The 16401-nt window shown below is 59.0% G+C and overlaps 2 protein-coding genes and 1 long non-coding RNA gene across 5 annotated transcripts in view; 1 reads left to right on the top strand and 2 right to left on the bottom strand.

Moving 5' to 3' along the window:
- Positions 1-277: 277 nt before the first annotated feature.
- LOC150068615 (uncharacterized) lies at positions 278-1144 on the bottom strand. The gene is made up of 2 exons (XR_016536775.1): positions 1091-1144; positions 278-567 (listed from the first exon to the last, which is right to left on the bottom strand). It is a non-coding gene; the product is annotated as an uncharacterized LOC150068615 (long non-coding RNA).
- Positions 1145-1382: 238 nt separating this feature from the next.
- Ptbp1 (polypyrimidine tract binding protein 1) lies at positions 1383-13492 on the top strand. Of its 2 annotated transcripts, XM_090339760.1 has the most exons (14): positions 1383-1490; positions 2881-2911; positions 5642-5717; positions 6042-6361; positions 6442-6612; positions 6707-6817; positions 6901-7075; positions 7354-7431; positions 8254-8402; positions 9617-9650; positions 10078-10170; positions 10262-10478; positions 11813-11890; positions 11973-13492. In XM_090339760.1, exons 1-14 carry the CDS (start codon positions 1483-1485, stop codon positions 12103-12105), a joined length of 1674 nt encoding a protein of 557 aa, XP_090195886.1. In that variant the 5' UTR covers positions 1383-1482; the 3' UTR covers positions 12106-13492. The 2 variants fall into 2 exon arrangements, with proteins under 2 accessions (XP_090195886.1, XP_090195889.1); XM_090339763.1 differs by lacking the exon at positions 7354-7431.
- Plppr3 (phospholipid phosphatase related 3) overlaps positions 9266-16401 on the bottom strand; it is an 11187-nt gene continuing 4051 nt past the window's right edge. The window contains exons 3-10 of one of the 2 annotated variants that reach the window (XM_090339754.1): positions 16299-16401; positions 16025-16220; positions 15859-15916; positions 15600-15773; positions 14785-15178; positions 10070-10109; positions 9926-9931; positions 9266-9371 (exon numbers count right to left, since the gene is read on the bottom strand). The exon at positions 16299-16401 is cut by the window's right edge and continues 39 nt beyond it. In XM_090339754.1, the coding sequence (XP_090195880.1) occupies positions 9266-9371; positions 9926-9931; positions 10070-10109; positions 14785-15178; positions 15600-15773; positions 15859-15916; positions 16025-16220; positions 16299-16401 (1077 nt within the window). Of the gene's footprint in view, positions 9372-9925; positions 9932-10069; positions 10110-13736; positions 15179-15599; positions 15774-15858; positions 15917-16024; positions 16221-16298 lie in introns of those variants that run through there. The other variant, XM_090339748.1, reaches the window with a different exon arrangement.

Genomic DNA, 16401 nt, shown 5'->3' with positions numbered 1-16401 from the left:
CTGATTAGTGATCCTGGAGCTTCAGATGGCTTGGCGGGCTGGGTCCACAAGGACCTCAGCAGGGCCTCCGTGGAAATCGGCAGCCGCTCCTAATCCCGGCTGGAATCCCCTGGCACGGGGCCCGCGTCGGCTCCAAGGCTGCTGGGCCCAGGGCCAGGCCCACGGAAATCGAGGTTGCTGCCAGGGCTCCAAGTGCCCCACGACGGGTTGCAAAGCATATGGAGACGGGGGGGGGGGGGGGGGGGGGGGGAGGCCTGGCCTCACCTCCGCGCAGGGAAACGGAGAAACGGCATTTATTCAACTTTCTGGACGGCTGCCAGGAGGCAATGCCTCTTCCAAGCGGCGGGACGGCCCGGCCAACGAGGCTTGGTTTAACTTCCCTTGTTCACTGCGCGTCTACCGGCGCTGGGAACGGTGCCAGGGTGATGACCAGGGTCGTCTCTCGTAGCCCCGGCCCTCCGGGGCTTCCCGGGTGCCCAGGGAGATCGTGTCAGCCTACCGGCTGGTCTGGGCTCCCTGGTCTTCACGGTTGGATCCAGGCTCTCGGAGCATTCGTGTAGGGTTGTCCTGCTCGGGTGGAGAGGGTCGGGGTGAGGGCTGCGTTCAATCGTCCGTACGGTGAGCCGAGAAGCACGCTCGCCTTTGTGGCCTGGGGTTATTTCCCCACTCGAGGGGGGGGCGGGTCGGCTGGAATCTCCTGCACGGGCCTGAGCCTCAGTTTCCCCATCCCTTGACCTGCGGCCGAATGTGACTGCACGGGGTGGGGTGGAGGGGGCGCGGGGAGGATCGATCCGGGATCACGACGCCACCGCACGCATTCTCCGCGCCCCCCCTCCGTGATCGCTCCGTGGGGCCTCCTAGCTCGGGACCAGAGCGAAGGCGCTAGGCTTGAACCCAAGCGCTTGGCCGCATGCCCACAAGCAAGATGGCCCGCGGCAGGTTTCCTGCCCTACTCCAAGATGGCGACGCAACCTCCCCCCCCACCCCCCGCCCCGGCCCTCGCGCAGCAGCAGGACGGACCCTGCCCGCTTGCAAGATGGCGGTCTCTGGGGGGCTAGCACGCTTCTCACCCGCCTGACTCGCCACGTACCCACTCTCAAGATGGCTTTTCCCGCAAAGACACACACCTGATGGCGGCCCGCTCACTGGCTCCGACGCCGTCACGTGCCGCCAGCCTCACTCCCCTCGTTCACCAACCATTTCCGCCTTCCGCTCTGACGGACAGCCATGCCCAGCAATAGACGCCAAAGCTCTCTTTAGGCCCCGCCCACTGGCACGGCCTCCTAGCCATTGGGAGGAGCTGACGGGTGGAGACGGCGTTGTCCCCGCCCCTGGGCGGCGGCGGGAGCCAATCGGCGATGCGCGCGGGGGACGTGTGCGAGCGTCTCCGCCATCTTGTGGGTCTATAACTCCGAGCCGTTGGGTCGGTTCCTGCTATTCCAGCGCCTCCACTCCGTCCCCCGCGGGTCTGTTCTGTGTGCCATGGACGGGTAAGTTGTGCCGCGCCCCCACTCCCGTCGCCCTTCGGCTCGGCGCTCGCTGCCGCCGCCCAGCCCACCCCTCCCCCCGCCACCCCGACCGCCGCCGCGGCCGCTGGGCCTCGGCTCCTCGTGGCGTGCGCTGGTCTCGGGCGGCGACGACGTCCCCCAGGCGGAGGGGCCGGGTCGGCACCCAGTCCACCCGATCCCCGTGCGGTTTTACTCCAGCCCCCGCGGGCCTCTCGCCGAGCGCGCGCGCCCCTCTCCGCTTTCCCGCAGGAGTGCGGGCCTGGGCGGCTCGCTTCCTACGGCTTTGGCGCCTCAAGGCCCTGCCATTTCCCGTCCGCTCTTGGCGCTCCCGGATGTCCCTCCGCGCGCCCCGTCCGGCGCCGCGTGCGCGCGGGCCTCAGTGCGCGTGCGCGGGCCCCCGGCGGGGACGCGCGCCTTTCCCGCCGCTCGGGGCTCTGCCCGGGGGACCCCGCCCGATCGCCGCCCCGGGGATCTGGGGCTGGCGCGGGGGCTGGCGGGCCCCAGCTACGACTCCATGTCCCGGAAGCAGCAGACGGCGCGAGAATCGGTCCCAGGGTTCGGATCGGGCTGGGTTCTTGGCCCACCGCGGACCCTAGGGAGGCCCCGCTGCCCCTTTCCCTTCTTGGTGGACGCTCCGGAGCCCGTGACTCGTGTCCGCGAGATGCTTTGGGTGTTAACTTGCGTGTGTCCGGGAGGCTCTGCCCGGGCAATCTGTTGAAACCGGACTTATAAGTCCTTTGCAGCCACGGGGCAGGCATCCGTGAATCACGGGTCGGGCTGGCCTCGGGGAGGGTGGAAGCCACCGGGCAGAAGCGGCGGTGAGGGGCCTCAGGGCTTCCCGCCTTTCTCGGGATGAGGAGAAAGTCCAGTCCCCGCGGAGGCAGGGTTGATTAGTAACTGGGGCTGTAATCCGGCAGGTCCGTTGATTTTTTTTTGTTGTTGTTAATTTTAACTGATCGCTCTGGCTCGCCCCTGCGGAGCCCAGACTTAACTTGAACCACTCGGCGGCGGAAGTTCTGGCCTTGGGGCTCAGCCGACCTTGGCCTTCCCTGCACCTCCAGTTTTATAGGAAGCCCTTGAACTTTAGCTTAGCTGCAAGCCCCAGCTCTGGAAGGGATGTCTGTGTGTGGGGGGGGGTGTCTTTTGTGCTTAGACTTCTAGTGCTCAGTGCAGGGCTGAGGCGGTCTGGTGGTCCTGCTGGGTGGGGAGGGGCGCTAAAGGACAATGATGGCCCCTTTTCCAGTTGAGTTATAATGGAAGACTCACTTCCCTGCCCTTCCCGAGTTTTGCCTGGCCGGTGACCCTTCCTGGTTGGCCTCTTTGGGCCTGCTGGGTACCGGCCCTGCTGACGTCTCTCCTTTTCTCTCCACAGCATCGTCCCAGACATAGCAGTTGGTACGAAGGTAGGCGCTTCTCACTTTCTTCTTTCCTGGTTATGGCGCGCCGCCTCTCCTCGTTTATGCCAGCCCTTCCTTTTTCTGCTGTCTTAGAACACTGCTGGGTTTGTTCCCAGAGTAGCAGTCCTGCTGCCTGAAACTCGGGACTGCAGTGGTGGATGTGCAGGCCAGGTGTACGGGAGATTGTAAAAGTGCAAGCCACTGGGGTTTTGAATGGTAGGGTCTCATGCCTATCCTCTCAATTCTTGACTTGCCATGAACACACCCTGTCCCGTGGAGCCAGTGTTTTTTCCTTGCTGTAGGCTGTGAGAAGCAGCTGGCCCAAGCATTGAGGTCCAGGGCATTTAGCAATTGGTTGGCTTTGTCTTGAAATGTGTATTTTGATAGCTTCTTGGTTTAGAAGCACAAACTGTCAAGTTATCCAGGTAGACTTTGCTCTGGAACTTAGTTTATTTTGAGGTAAGCATGGAGGTGCTGTAGCCTCAGGATTTGGATGTTTTTGCTTGGTTATTGGCGGGTGGGGCTGTCCTACATTGGCCTAGAAGTTTGGGACTCAAGTGACAGGGAGATGTGTCCCTGGGCAAGCCTTGGGTGTTACTGCAACTGCTCAAGGCCAGAACTAAGGGGGCTAGAATACCTGTCTGGTGGAGACCAGACTGTCTTGGAGCAAAGCGGGTAAGGCTGCAGGCTTGTCAGGTTGTCTTACTTGCCTGCCCGACCGTAGCTGGTGTTGGGCTTCCTGCCTGGGCCTTCCTTCCCTAAAGGCCATTGCAGACTGGGCCCCCTGGCGGCGTCCCAAGCAACAGCAGCTGGTTTCTGGTCAGTGGTTGGTGCGCTGGGTTTCGGTTTTCTCCCGAGTGGTTGCTGTCTGCACCTGGCCGCCTGATCTTCCTGCAGATAAAACCTGTTTGTTGAGTGTAGGCGGAGGGAGAGGGCTTTGATGGAGGAGCAAGGCTGGTTCCAAGCCTGATGGTCTCCTGCCTCTAGGGCAATTGTCAGTCCTCACCCTAAGTTCACCAGAGGTCCAGTGGGTGAAGAGGGCAGAGGGGAGGCCAGGAACTTGTGCCAGCACTAGTATCTCTGGTCTTCTCACCAGTGCTAGGGTAACTGTTGACCTGGGATTGCACATTGCAGGAGACTTGTGCCCAACTGCCTCATGCTGAGGTCATTTTCTTTGATGGTTGATTGATTTGAGCACAGGTGCCAGGGAGACCTTCCTGTCTGCCGGGTAGCCTGGTCGCCCAGGCCCAGGACCTCACCCCAGCTTGGCCTCCAAGGCTCTGCCCTCCAAGGCCCTGGCTGCCTGCAGCAGCCTGGTCCTGTGGGCCCCAGGTGGGTGCCTTTGCCTTCACTGATAGTTGGTCGCACCGACCGTTGTGGGCAGCTATGGGGTTCCAGGCAGGTGGCCAAGAATATGGCTGCAGGAAGCACATGCAGCCTGCCCCTTGTCCAGGCGGAAGCCACAACGCCCCTTTAAGGTTGGTGCCAGAGCCATGGGGGCTTTGGGAGTGGCTGGCCTCTGTCCAACTCAGCCTCTGCCCTTTGTGGGCTCAGAAGGGTGTGACCAAGGGCAGGAAGTGACTGGTTTGGACGTGCTGACTGAAGGTTCTGGGCTTTGCATCTGGGGTTGGCCTGCCTTCGGTGAGTTCACCTGTGATTTCCACACAACTAATTCCCCTAGCCCAACCGTCTCCCCCACCCCCTCTTGGGCTAGTGAGTCCTGTGACTTAGGTTACACATGATTTATACGGCAAACCTAAAGCCTTGAGCTAGCACTGATTTTGTTACGCCCTGCTTCAGGAAGCTACCTTGGGAAAGGAGTGAGAGCCTGGGTAGATGCATGCAGCTCCTAAGCAGCAGCCAGCCCTGCTCTTAAGCCTCTCTGTGGGACTGGACACATTGGGAGAAAGATCCTGCTTGGGGGCTTCCTTGGACTTCTTTCCATCCAGCCTCCAGGCCTGAGGGTCCCTCCAGGGCCTGGGAGAGGCGGTTGTGAGCTGCAGGACTCAGTTCACTTGCTCTGAAGCAAGTCCTGTCCTGGGGAGGTGGGGCTGCATATCTGTCCCCAAATGGCCCCTCCTAGGTGACTAGGAGGGGGCCTGGCCTGAGGCTGCTGGCTGCAGGGTCTGGGGCAGGAGCTGACACTGACAGAGGTACCAGCCCTCAGGAGAGGACGGCCCCAGCAGCTTGAGTCTCGTGTTTTGCGTGGGGCTCTGTCTTGGCATTTGAACAGGAGGACTTGTGCATTCCTAGCATCCATCACTCCTGGGGTTCAGCTCCCTTAAACTAAAGAGCAGGCAGAAGGCAGGGGCTGACTGGAGAGCACCTGAGATGGAGATGAATGGGGACCCCGCTCTTATCCCTGCAGTGTCACCTGCTAGCTGCATAAAGGGACAGTGTCTCTGTTCCTCTGAAAAAGGGCACGGGGCTGCTGCTCGGGTTTCCCCGGGCAGCTGGAAAATAGGACAAGTCCTGGGGGTGGAAGGAGAGCAGGGGAGGTGGAGGCAGGGCTGGGCTTCTGTAGCACTGCTCACCCTGGGCTGGTGCCCACAGGTGTGTCCACAGGTGCACCCCCCCCATCAGCCCCAGCTACCATGAGATAGAAGAGCAAGGGGGAGGGGGGCTGAGGCTTTGTTGGGTCTTGGCAGCAGGCCAGTGGGGAGCGGGGAGCTGGGAATGAGGAGGGGGCTCTGGCAGGGAGACTGGAAATGCAGTTTCCTTCTGCTCTTCTTTCAGCGGGGATCTGACGAGCTTTTCTCTACGTGTGTCACCAACGGACCCTTTATCATGAGCAGCAACTCTGCCTCTGCAGGTAACCCCTCACCCAACCCTGCCTGCTGTGTGTGCTGCTGTCCCCTCATGAGTTAACATCATGGAGTTGAGCGGGACTTGAGTTTGTGTTGAGACTGCTGTGGCCTGTGGGCCAGACTGGACGGCGTTTGCCCTGGCGTGCGCTTAGATTTGCAGAACAAGTTTTTATAAATATTGATTCTTTCAGTTTTGACCTTGAGCTGCAGGTTTACAGGCAGCTTGCTTGGAGCTGGCATGCAGGGTGGAGGGTGTGAGGGGCAGGGACAGGAAGGCCTGAGCCCCTTGTGGCTCAGGGCTGGAACCCACTCCTCCTCCCCTCTTGCAGCCAATGGAAACGACAGCAAGAAGTTCAAAGGGGACAACAGGAGCACCGGGGTTCCCTCCAGAGTGATCCATGTGCGGAAGCTGCCTGGGGATGTCACCGAGGGTGAGGTCATCTCCTTGGGGCTGCCCTTCGGGAAGGTCACCAACCTCCTGATGCTGAAGGGGAAGAACCAGGCCTTCATTGAGATGAACACGGAGGAGTCGGCCAACACCATGGTCAACTACTACACCTCAGTCACGCCCGTGCTCCGTGGCCAGCCCATCTACATCCAGTTTTCCAACCATAAGGAGCTCAAGACGGACAGCTCTCCCAACCAAGCGGTGAGTCTGCTCTGGGAGTGAGGCAGGATCCAGCCAGAGGCCCAGAGGCCCCAGGGCTCATGTGTGCCATGTCTCCACAGCGGGCTCAAGCTGCCCTGCAGGCTGTGAACTCAGTCCAATCAGGAAACCTAGCCCTGGCCGCCTCGGCTGCGGCTGTGGATGCGGGGATGGCCATGGCAGGGCAGAGCCCAGTCCTCAGGATCATCGTCGAGAACCTCTTCTACCCCGTGACGCTGGACGTGCTGCACCAGGTGAGTGCCGGCTGGGTGGCTTCCTGGCTGGGCGCTCCCTCCCGTGGGTCTGAGGACCTCACACTTGTCTGTCTGTCCTGCCTGGCTCCTGCAGATCTTCTCCAAGTTTGGCACAGTTCTGAAAATCATCACATTCACCAAAAACAACCAGTTCCAGGCACTGCTGCAGTATGCTGACCCTGTGAGTGCCCAGCACGCCAAGCTGGTGAGTAGGGGTTTCTGGGATGGCACGGGCTGGGGCCGGGGGAGGGGAGCAGAGCCAGGGCTCATAAGGCCTTTCCCTGGCAGTCTCTGGACGGGCAGAACATCTACAATGCCTGCTGCACGCTGAGAATCGACTTCTCCAAGCTCACCAGCCTCAACGTCAAGTACAACAATGATAAGAGTCGTGATTACACACGTCCAGACCTGCCCTCCGGTGACAGCCAGCCCTCGCTGGACCAGACTATGGCTGCAGCCTTCGGTAAGACGCTGTGACCGTGTGCAGCCGGTGTGCGTGACTGATGAAGAAGGGACCCGGGAGGGGATAGCTGCGCAGCTCAGTCAGCGTCTGCCCGCAGGTCCCGGCCGCTCCTTGCACGCCAGCACTGCCCAGCCCAGTGTTCCCTGTCCAGCCCCGCCCCCCAGAGCAGCGGACCTGCCCGCGAATGCTCTTGGCTAGCCCCCACCAGGCTGGGCCCACCCCACACAGGTGCTCGCGGTGGAGGTGTGGTGCAATGATTAGTGTCTGTTTGTTTCTAGGTGCACCTGGTATAATCTCAGCCTCTCCGTATGCAGGAGCTGGGTTCCCTCCCACCTTTGCCATTCCACAAGCTGCAGGTATTCACACGCGCTCTTGACCCCAGTGACTGCATGCCCACACCACCCTCCACGTAGCACTGCTTCACGGGGCTGGTGTGCCGGACTGGTCACACAAGTGCCAGGTCACGGGACCCCTTCCTGGGAGGGGTAGGACCCAGGGGCAGCTGTGACCACAGGCGGCCTGGACAGGACAGGGCAGGGCAGTTGGTAGTCAGGGCAGGGTCAGGAGCCCATGTCAGATACAGGCTGTGTGACAAGAAGCTGCTAACTGTACAGTGTTTGGTCTGGTTCCCTTCAAGCACCTCGGGCGAGGATGAGGACGCAGTGTGTGGAGGGATGTGTCCCTAGTAGATTGAATTTAAGTGGCCCGGTAAGCAAGTGGCCTCTGAGGCTGAGGAGCATGGGCCGATGGCAGCACGTGTGCACTGCCTGGCCTGCTGCGTGCCCGTGGGCAGCCGTGCGTGCGTGCGTGCCTGCTGCGTCCTACCTGCATGGAGAATGCGCGCACGGCCGTGCGTGTCTGGTGACAGGCCCTGCTTGCAGAGGGCTCGTGTCTGTGATCACGGACTGGAGCTTTTGTGCTGTGGGCGCATGCAGACTGGTCCACATCCCAGCACGAATTTGTGCTGTGTGAGGAGACGGACGGGTGTGCTGGTGGAGCCACCAGGAGGCAGTGTGGCGGGCGTGGGCTAAAGTAGACCCACGCACCAGGCCTAGGGCTAGAGCCAGGCACTGCCTCCCACGTGTGGCTCCTGTGCATGAAGAAAAGGGGGAACCTGCACCCTCTCAGTGACAGAATGAGCTGCCTGGACTCACTTCCTGGTGACCCTTTCTTTCCAGGCCTTTCGGTCCCTAACGTGCACGGAGCCCTGGCCCCATTGGCTATACCGTCAGCAGCTGCAGCAGCAGCCGCAGCAGGCCGCATTGCCATCCCGGGCCTTGCCGGCGCTGGCAACTCAGTCCTACTGGTCAGCAACCTGAACCCCGAGGTATGTGGGTCTTCTTTCCAGCTTCTCCCAGAGCTGAAAGCTGTGAACGGGGGGTTGTGCTGGGCCTTAGGTCTACTGGCCTCACTGGCCTAAGCAGATGGGGCTCTGGAGTCCGCAGCTGTGGCCTTCGCAGGCTGTCCCAGCGTCACCGCCCTACTCTACAGTCTGCTCCTATGTCTCACCTTGCTCACGTTTATTCTCCTTCCGAGATGGCTCTGGATTTCCTGTCTCACTGATGTCTTGATTTGCATTTTCAATTTCATAGTATTCAGAGTTGAAATACTTTTGGTTACTTACTTGGAGGCAGTGTAAATTAAATGAGCTAGGGCATAGCAGACACACCCTGGGCCTTCTCTGGGCTTGTGCTGCGCCCATCCTGCAGCTCAGGCGGTCAGGGCTTTGAGTGCACGGCCTGTTTGTGGGCAGCAGCTACTGAGATGTATGTGCGTGAGAGTACAAGAGTGTCAGAAAGGGTCAGCCTGGATCTGAATCTGGGAGAGCAGGAATGATAGGGTGAATCTGCCTGGTGGGGCGAACGTTTACTAGTGTATCCTGTCGTCTGCCTCCTGTGGCTTTCCTGAGCTCAGGGCTGGCTGAGCAGGGTGAGAGCAGTGCTGAGTTTGGCCCCACTTGGGCTCCACTCGCTGCCTTGCGGGCTGAGCTGCTATTGCAGCACTTGGTACCTTGTTGCTCAGTGGCTGGGGTGGGTCAACCCTGCAGCCCGCTCCTGCGCCTGAGCATGCTTCTCCTTGATGTTCCTCCAGGTGGAACCATGAGGTGTGCGTGCGTGTGAGAGTGTGCGAATGCGTGCCTGAGGGAACACTGCCTTATTTCCTTATGTATTTACTGACCTGTGTTTTTTGCTACTTTTTTTTCTTTTCTCCCCTTCCCCTTTCCCAATTTTTTTCTTGCCCTGATCCGGAATTTCTTTGCCAACTGACTGCACGGTTCTTCTGCTTCCTGTTGTTGCTTGAAACAAACAAAACATAAATAAAAAATAAAAATAAAAAAAAACAAAAACAAAAACTCCCCCCTCAAACCCTGCTCTCCGGAAACCAACCTGCCCTTGAATATTAACATCCTGACAACTTCATCATCCGTCAACCTGCTCGCCTGCGGGGACTGTCTCCTCGTGGTGGACGATTGGCACCTCGCCCCCTTGACCTCTCCCTCTCCCCTGTCCCCTCGCTGCCTTGCTCTGCTGTCCTCTAAAGAGAGTCACACCCCAAAGCCTCTTTATTCTTTTCGGTATGTTATTCACCCTTTTATTACCTTGTTTTCATTTAATTGAGATTATTTTACACCCTGCGATGTACTATTGAGTTTGCCGTTTGGCCTTCTGCCTCGTTACGTTACGTTGTTTGCTTCCGGTTTGCGGATTGTATCTGACCATAGACACGCATGGTTTACCACCCTGCATGCTTCTCGAGTTAAGCGTGTCCTTAGCATGCGAAAGTGGTCGTTCTGACAAGTTATCTGTCTGCAGTTCATGACTTGCCAAACGTAGCTTCCTGTTAGACGGCCCTGGGCTGCTAGACGCAGGCTCCCTGGTGGCAGACCAAGTAAATGGGTCCGGCCAGCTGCCAGAGCCTGGAGGGGAGTGTGGGGGCTAAGTCGGTGGGGAGGCTGGCCGGGCTGGGACCGCTCAGACCCCCTTGTCCCTGGGCTTTTGAAGGCGTCTATGGTGACGTGCAGCGGGTGAAGATCCTGTTCAATAAGAAGGAGAATGCACTGGTGCAGATGGCCGATGGCAGCCAGGCCCAGCTGGGTAAGAGCTCTGGGCATGGGGCTGGGGCTGGGGCTCTGCCTGTGCCCTGGGAGGCATGTGTAGCTCATGAGTGTGAACTGACTCTCCCCAGCTATGAGCCACCTGAATGGCCACAAGCTGCACGGGAAGCCTGTCCGCATCACCCTGTCTAAGCACCAGAGTGTGCAGCTGCCCCGAGAGGGCCAGGAGGATCAGGGCCTCACCAAGGACTATGGCAACTCCCCGCTGCACCGGTTCAAGAAGCCTGGCTCTAAGAATTTCCAGAACATCTTCCCACCCTCAGCCACCCTACATCTCTCCAACATCCCGTAAGTCCATCTGTCTGTGGGGTTGGGCATGGGCCTTCAAGGCCCTGCCCGTTTCCTATAGCTTTTGCTTCCTGTGGCTCTTCCTTGATTGATGCCTTGACTGGACCAGGGTGCTTGGCAGGCTGGCCCCAGGAATGAAGCTAGCCAGAGATGGGGTGTTCCTCTGGGGCATTTTCTGCAAATGCTCAGGGCCTTCATTCTCAGAGAAGCTACGTGGCGTGTTTGGTTGCCTGTGACTGGATTCTGCTCTTTGTCAGTACCAGTGTTTGAATTCAGCTGCCTAGCCATGTGCTCTTGTTGGAGCTGTGCCTCCAGCCACTTTTTGCGCTGGTTGTGTTGTACACAAAGATATGTCCTTGATGGGGACCCTACCTGTGCTTCTTGCCGCAGCAGGGATGATCAGGTGTGTGTGTGCATTGCCACACGCCGCTTTTTTCTGAGATGGAGTTGTGAACTTCTTTCCCCTGATTTGGCCTGGACTGCAGTCCTGTTCTTAGCCTTCCTTGTAGCTGGTTTTACTCTTATGGACGCTATGATTAACAGGCCTGTACTTCCCTACTCCCTGCCCCCCAGCACTGGGGCTTGAACTCAGAACTTGGGGACTGTTGGGCTTTCTCAAGGCTAGCACGCTACCACTTGAGCCATGGTACCACTTCCAGTTTTTTCTGTGTATGTGGTACTGAGGAACTGAACCCAGAGTTGTGTGCATACTGGCAAAGCGTGGTCATCGTCTCCCTCTCCCCCCCCCCCATTTTTTTTTTTTTTTTTTTGAGAGGACTAGATATTGAGCCTTTGATACATGCCCAGTCTGGGGTGGGGGGTACACGTGTGTGCGCATGCGCGCGGGCTGATCCCAGGGGCTTGACCTCTAGGCCTAGGCTCTGTCCTTGAGCTATTCTGCTCAAGGTTGGTGTTCTACCACTTAGGCCCTAGTTCCCCTTCTGACTTTTTTTTTTTTTTTTTTTCCCTGCCTTATTTTTGGTTGGTTGTAAGCTTGAATTCAGGGCCTGGGTGCTGTCTTGAGCCTCTTTGTGCTCAAGACTAGCACTCTGCCACTTGGTTAATTGGAGATAGAATGTCACAGGAACTTTTCTGCCTAGGCTGTCTTTGAACTGTGATCCTCAGTTCTCAGCCTCCTGAGTAGCTGGCATGACCGCTCTTGGGGCAGCTGTTGGAGGTAGGAGTCTCCTGGACGGTCTTTCCTGGGCTGGTTCCTAAGCTAGGATTAAGGTGGGAGCCACCAGTGCTCCTTGAGTTCTTTGAGGCTGTTTCATGTCCTGGACCCCATGAAGACCGAGGACCTGCAACCTCGTTCACGCTCTTTCTCCCCACAGGCCCTCCATATCCGAGGAAGACCTCAAGATCCTCTTCTCGAGCAATGGGGGTGTCGTCAAGGGGTTCAAGTTCTTCCAGTGAGTACAGGCTCTCGCCCCTGCCCCCATGGCTTTGGCTCCACCCTACCCCTCATCTTCACCCCTACCCGCCTTCTTGCAGGAAGGACCGCAAGATGGCACTGATCCAGATGGGCTCCGTGGAAGAGGCAGTGCAGGCCCTCATAGACCTGCACAACCATGACCTGGGCGAGAACCACCACCTCCGCGTGTCCTTCTCCAAGTCCACCATCTAGGTGCCTAGCCTGGGCTCCCTGGCGACAACTTCCACCATTCCAGAAAAAGCCACTTTAAAAAGCAGCTGAAGTGACCTTAACAGACCAGAGATTTTATTTTTTTAAAGAGAAATCAGTTTACCTGTTTTTTAAAAAATTAAATCTAGTCCACCTTGCTGATTTTTGGCTCCGGCCGCCGCAAGCAGCAGGAGCGGGGTCCCTGCCTGCCCAGCCAGGCCTGTGCCACATGTGCCTTGTGGGGCATGAAGCCGTGGTGGGCGCCCCAGACCAACTGGCTTCTTGTGCCTTAGCAACCTGTCTGCCATGCACCATGCACGCACCAACCACAGGCACTTGGCACCTGGCCTGGGCTCTTGCTCCAGGTGAACGAGGCAGCCACCCTTCCCGTACGATCATGTGTCCTTCGCTGGTGGGAAACAAGGCCAGCCAACCCCCCCTACCTTTTAATCAAGTGACATAATCACCCCGAGCCCCTGGCCTGCTCCTCCCTCCCCTCCCAGCCCAGGGGCTCCAGCCTGTCCCTGCCTCCGCCATGGAGCCTCTTTGTATTATATGTGGATGCGGTCGCAGACATATCTGTGCCTAGCAATATTTCCAGTTGACCAAATATCCTAATCCTTTTTCATTTATATGCAAGAGACATAGTTTTAAGTAACTTTTTATAGCAAGATGATGCAATGGTATGAGTGTAATCTAAGCTTCCTCCTTGTGGTATTACTCTATGCTGTACTCGTCTTTGTTATAAGTCACAGGCGGGATCCAGGCTTCAGGAGCCGGCGGCCGTGGCTGGCTCGCGCAGGCGCAGGAAGCCCAATCCTCAGCCCGGCTTCCTTCCGAGCCTCCTCCGGTTGCCTTAACCCCATCCACTTGTAATCTGCCTTGAAAGACTCTTCAAACTTTCAAGGTCTTTTTTTCTTCAAATTTTGGACCAAAGTTTTGTTTCTTGTCTGCCTCTGATGTGAGGCCCCGGGTGCAGGATTCACGTCCTGGTCTTAAATGCTCTGCCCTGTGGCTCAACTTGTCCCCGGCAAGAGGGGTCCCTTTTGGCCCTGAGGTTCCGTAAGTTCCATAAAGGAGTGTAGCAAGGGTGTAAATATTTGTAATTTTTTATACCTGTTGTAAGATGCGGAGGCAGCGCGTCGCGGTTTTCTATGGTGACAGATGTCTATTTTGGTAGCAGCCATGACAGGCTCAGTATTGCCTGTGGAGCCAGCGCTGGCCACAGCACATTCCACTCCCGTCCCAGACGGCCTGTGACGCGGAAAGAGCGCCATTAAACCGCTTTGTGACAGACCTGTGCCTTCCCCGTAGCCCTTTCTTGCTGTTGATGCTGTAGAAGGCGGCTGCCGTCTGTACCTGGACGTGGAATAAACTCCTGTGTCCTGTGCCTCCGACCTCCTCCTCATTGGGTCTTTTGTCTTTGCTGCTTTCTCTTCCCTCCCCGTTTCTCCCACCTGGCTGCTTCTCCCACCTGGCTTCCTCGGGTGTGGGTATCCTGGGGCTGTAACTCCTCAAGTGTTAGGGGCTCGTCTGGATCACGCAAACCCAGCTAGATCCCTGGCAGGCCATTCCCACCCGTCACCCACACAAACGCCTCGGAGCCTCGTGTCACCAGCTTCCTTTATTGATTGGTGATAAGCTGCCCATCCCTTGCCCACCCTCTTGGCCCCTGGGGTCTCCATGTCCAGGTGGCCACAGTTTCTTAGCTGTGCCCCCTGCCCCATCAGTCCTGGAACCTGCGGGCTTGCATCCTGCGGTAGTAGCTCTCGGCCTCGGCCTCTGCCGCCTCCCGTTCTGCCAGCCCGGAGAGCCCCTGGCCAGTGGCAGCCTGACGCCGCAGGGTAGACTCCCGGCTGGACTGCCCCAGCACCCCATCAGCGGCCCCCAATGGGGGTAGCCCTTCACCTGTGGCCAAGTTGACAGTGGCTATACCCCCAAACCGTGGCTCTTCCTGGTCCACATCACTGATGGACGAGCCCGGGGACACACCCGGTGGCTTGGGCCCTCGGAAGCTGCGGGCCAGGTCCCCGAGCTCGTACCCACCCTCGCCCTCTGCCAGACCCTTAGCCTTCCACTCCCAGGGAGCATTCCCCGCAGACAGGTGGACCACGGGGTGGTGGGGCGCGTGCGCGTCGATGGTGACTATGCTGGCTGAGTCCCGGTCTGATGGTGACCGGTACTGTGAGGAGTCGGAGCTGGCGCTGGAGGATGAGGCGGTCTCCGCCTTGGGGCCGGGCCCCCCGGGGCCCTTGGACATGGCAATCACCTGCAGCAGCCGAGGTGGGTTGGCCACGCGGGGCTGCTGTGGCCCGGGAGGCACGGGGGCCCCACCCTTCTCTGCCATCATGAGCCATTTGGCCCGCACAGCGGCGCTGCTTTTGGGGGACAGGCCCGCCCCTGCCTGCACCCCCTCCTCGGGGATGTGCACCAGGGGCTGTGGGCCTGGCCTGGGTGGCAGGATAACTCGAGGCCCAAGCCCTGGCCGGGCCTGAACTGTAGGGTAGAGGGAGGGGGGAACAGGCCCTTCCTCCTCCTCTTCCTCCTCCTCCTCCTCCTCCTCCTCTTCCTCCTCCTCTTCCTCCTCTGCCATGGGCTCCGCAGGGGCACGCAGGTGCACAGGGCTGGCTTCGTCCGTCAAGCCCAGGGCTCTGCCCTCCATCGATTTCTGCTTCCACTCGCTGATGAGCTGCTTGGAGCGCGAGGCGTCCAGGGGCACGTGGATGGTCATGTGGCGGCGGGCAGGGTCGTCCAGCGAGGGCGTGCTGACCCTGGGCAGGGTGTTGCTGAAGGTCACCATATTCTCCTTACCCATGGGGCTTCGGGGTGCCAGCAGGTCCACATCGACACTGGCACGCTTCAGGCTGCCCAGGGACGTTTTCTCTCGAGCCACAGGCCGGGGCACACCCTCTAGGCGCCCCGGGGGACCCAACTCATCTGTGCTCACTGACTTGTTCTGTTGGTAAACTGAGTCATGGCCTCTCTGGGTGAGGGCCCGCAGAGCATCCTTGGTGGGGGCTGGGGGCGTGGTTTTCTCTGCCAGTGGGGCCTGGAAGTTACCCACTGCATGGCAGGCCTGGAGGGCACAGAGGTGAAATGTGAGGCTGGTGGCCCCTGCTGGGGAGCCTGAGGACAGGGCCGTGTACTCCCCAGTGGACAGATTCCGTCTTCAAAGTCACGGCATGTTTGATGTTTTGGTGTCAGTTCTGGGGCATCAGCTCAGGGCCTGGGCACTGTCCCTGAGCTTCCCCCCCCCCAGGCTAGCACTCTACCATTTGAGCCACAGCTCTACTTTCCAGCTTTTTTTAATGGCAAATGAGAAATAAGTCTCAGAGACTTTCTTGCCGGGGTTGGTTTCGAACAGTGATTCTCAGCTGTCGAGGCATAGTTGAGAACTGAGCCAAGGGTTGCCTTCCATGCTAAAAAGTATCATGCTCCAGAGCTCCCCACGGCAGGCAGGATAGCCTCAGCCCTGAGACCCGCCCCCCGCCACTCACCAGGTAGGCAGCGATGCCAGCCCCGATGAGGAAGCCGGCGTAGACATCCACGGGGTGGCTGCGGTACTGCGTGATCTGCGTGAGCCCGCACACACCAGCGGCAATGGCAAAGGCAAACACCAGGATGGGCTTCAGCAGCTTGGTGGTATCGGAGATAACCGAGTTGAAGTACATCTGGGGACAGGGGTGCACAGTGAGGCTGTGGCTGGCTCTCCCAGGGGGAAAGGGCGTGGGGGTGCACTTCGGGGGTCCGACTCACCGACACGTAGACCGCAGCGAAGGCCGACAGAGTGGCATGCTGGGATGGGAAGGTCTTCCTGTTAAGACATGCTCATGTCAGCCCCTATGCTGCTAGGGGAGAGGCGCTGTGCCTCAGTTTCCCCCAAGTGCTCACTAGAAGTGCCAGGGCTGGGCCTCCAACTCACCGTGCAGACAGGATGGCATGAGTGTCGTGACCCGAGCAGATGTCCTGGGTGATGTAGGGGTTGGCGTCACAGGAGGTGCCCAGCAGGGTATAGTTGGGCTTACACACGGTGAGGAAGAAGGGAGCGTGGTAGCCGGTGGCCAGCTGAATGACATCGGTCACCAAGGCTGTGGCACACAGCCCGAACACGTGGACACCTGTGAGGTTGGGGTTTGTTGAGTGTCAGGGCTGGGGTGAAGGATCTAGGGATTTCGGGGTGTCATTCAGCAACTCACCCACAAACCTCACAGTGCGCCTCAGGAAGGAGTTGAAGTTACAGCCGCCGGCGTTGATGCTGCCTTCAGCCCGGCCTGGGCCCCCGCTGCGTCCCCACAGGCG

This window comes from Megascapheus bottae, chromosome 1 (assembly GCF_031878675.1).
Source record: "Megascapheus bottae isolate mThoBot1 chromosome 1, mThoBot2.hap1, whole genome shotgun sequence".
NCBI classification, from domain to species: Eukaryota; Metazoa; Chordata; class Mammalia; order Rodentia; family Geomyidae; genus Megascapheus; species Megascapheus bottae.
Note: the sequence above shows the minus strand (reverse complement) of the source record. Positions and strands in the feature narration are given on the sequence as shown.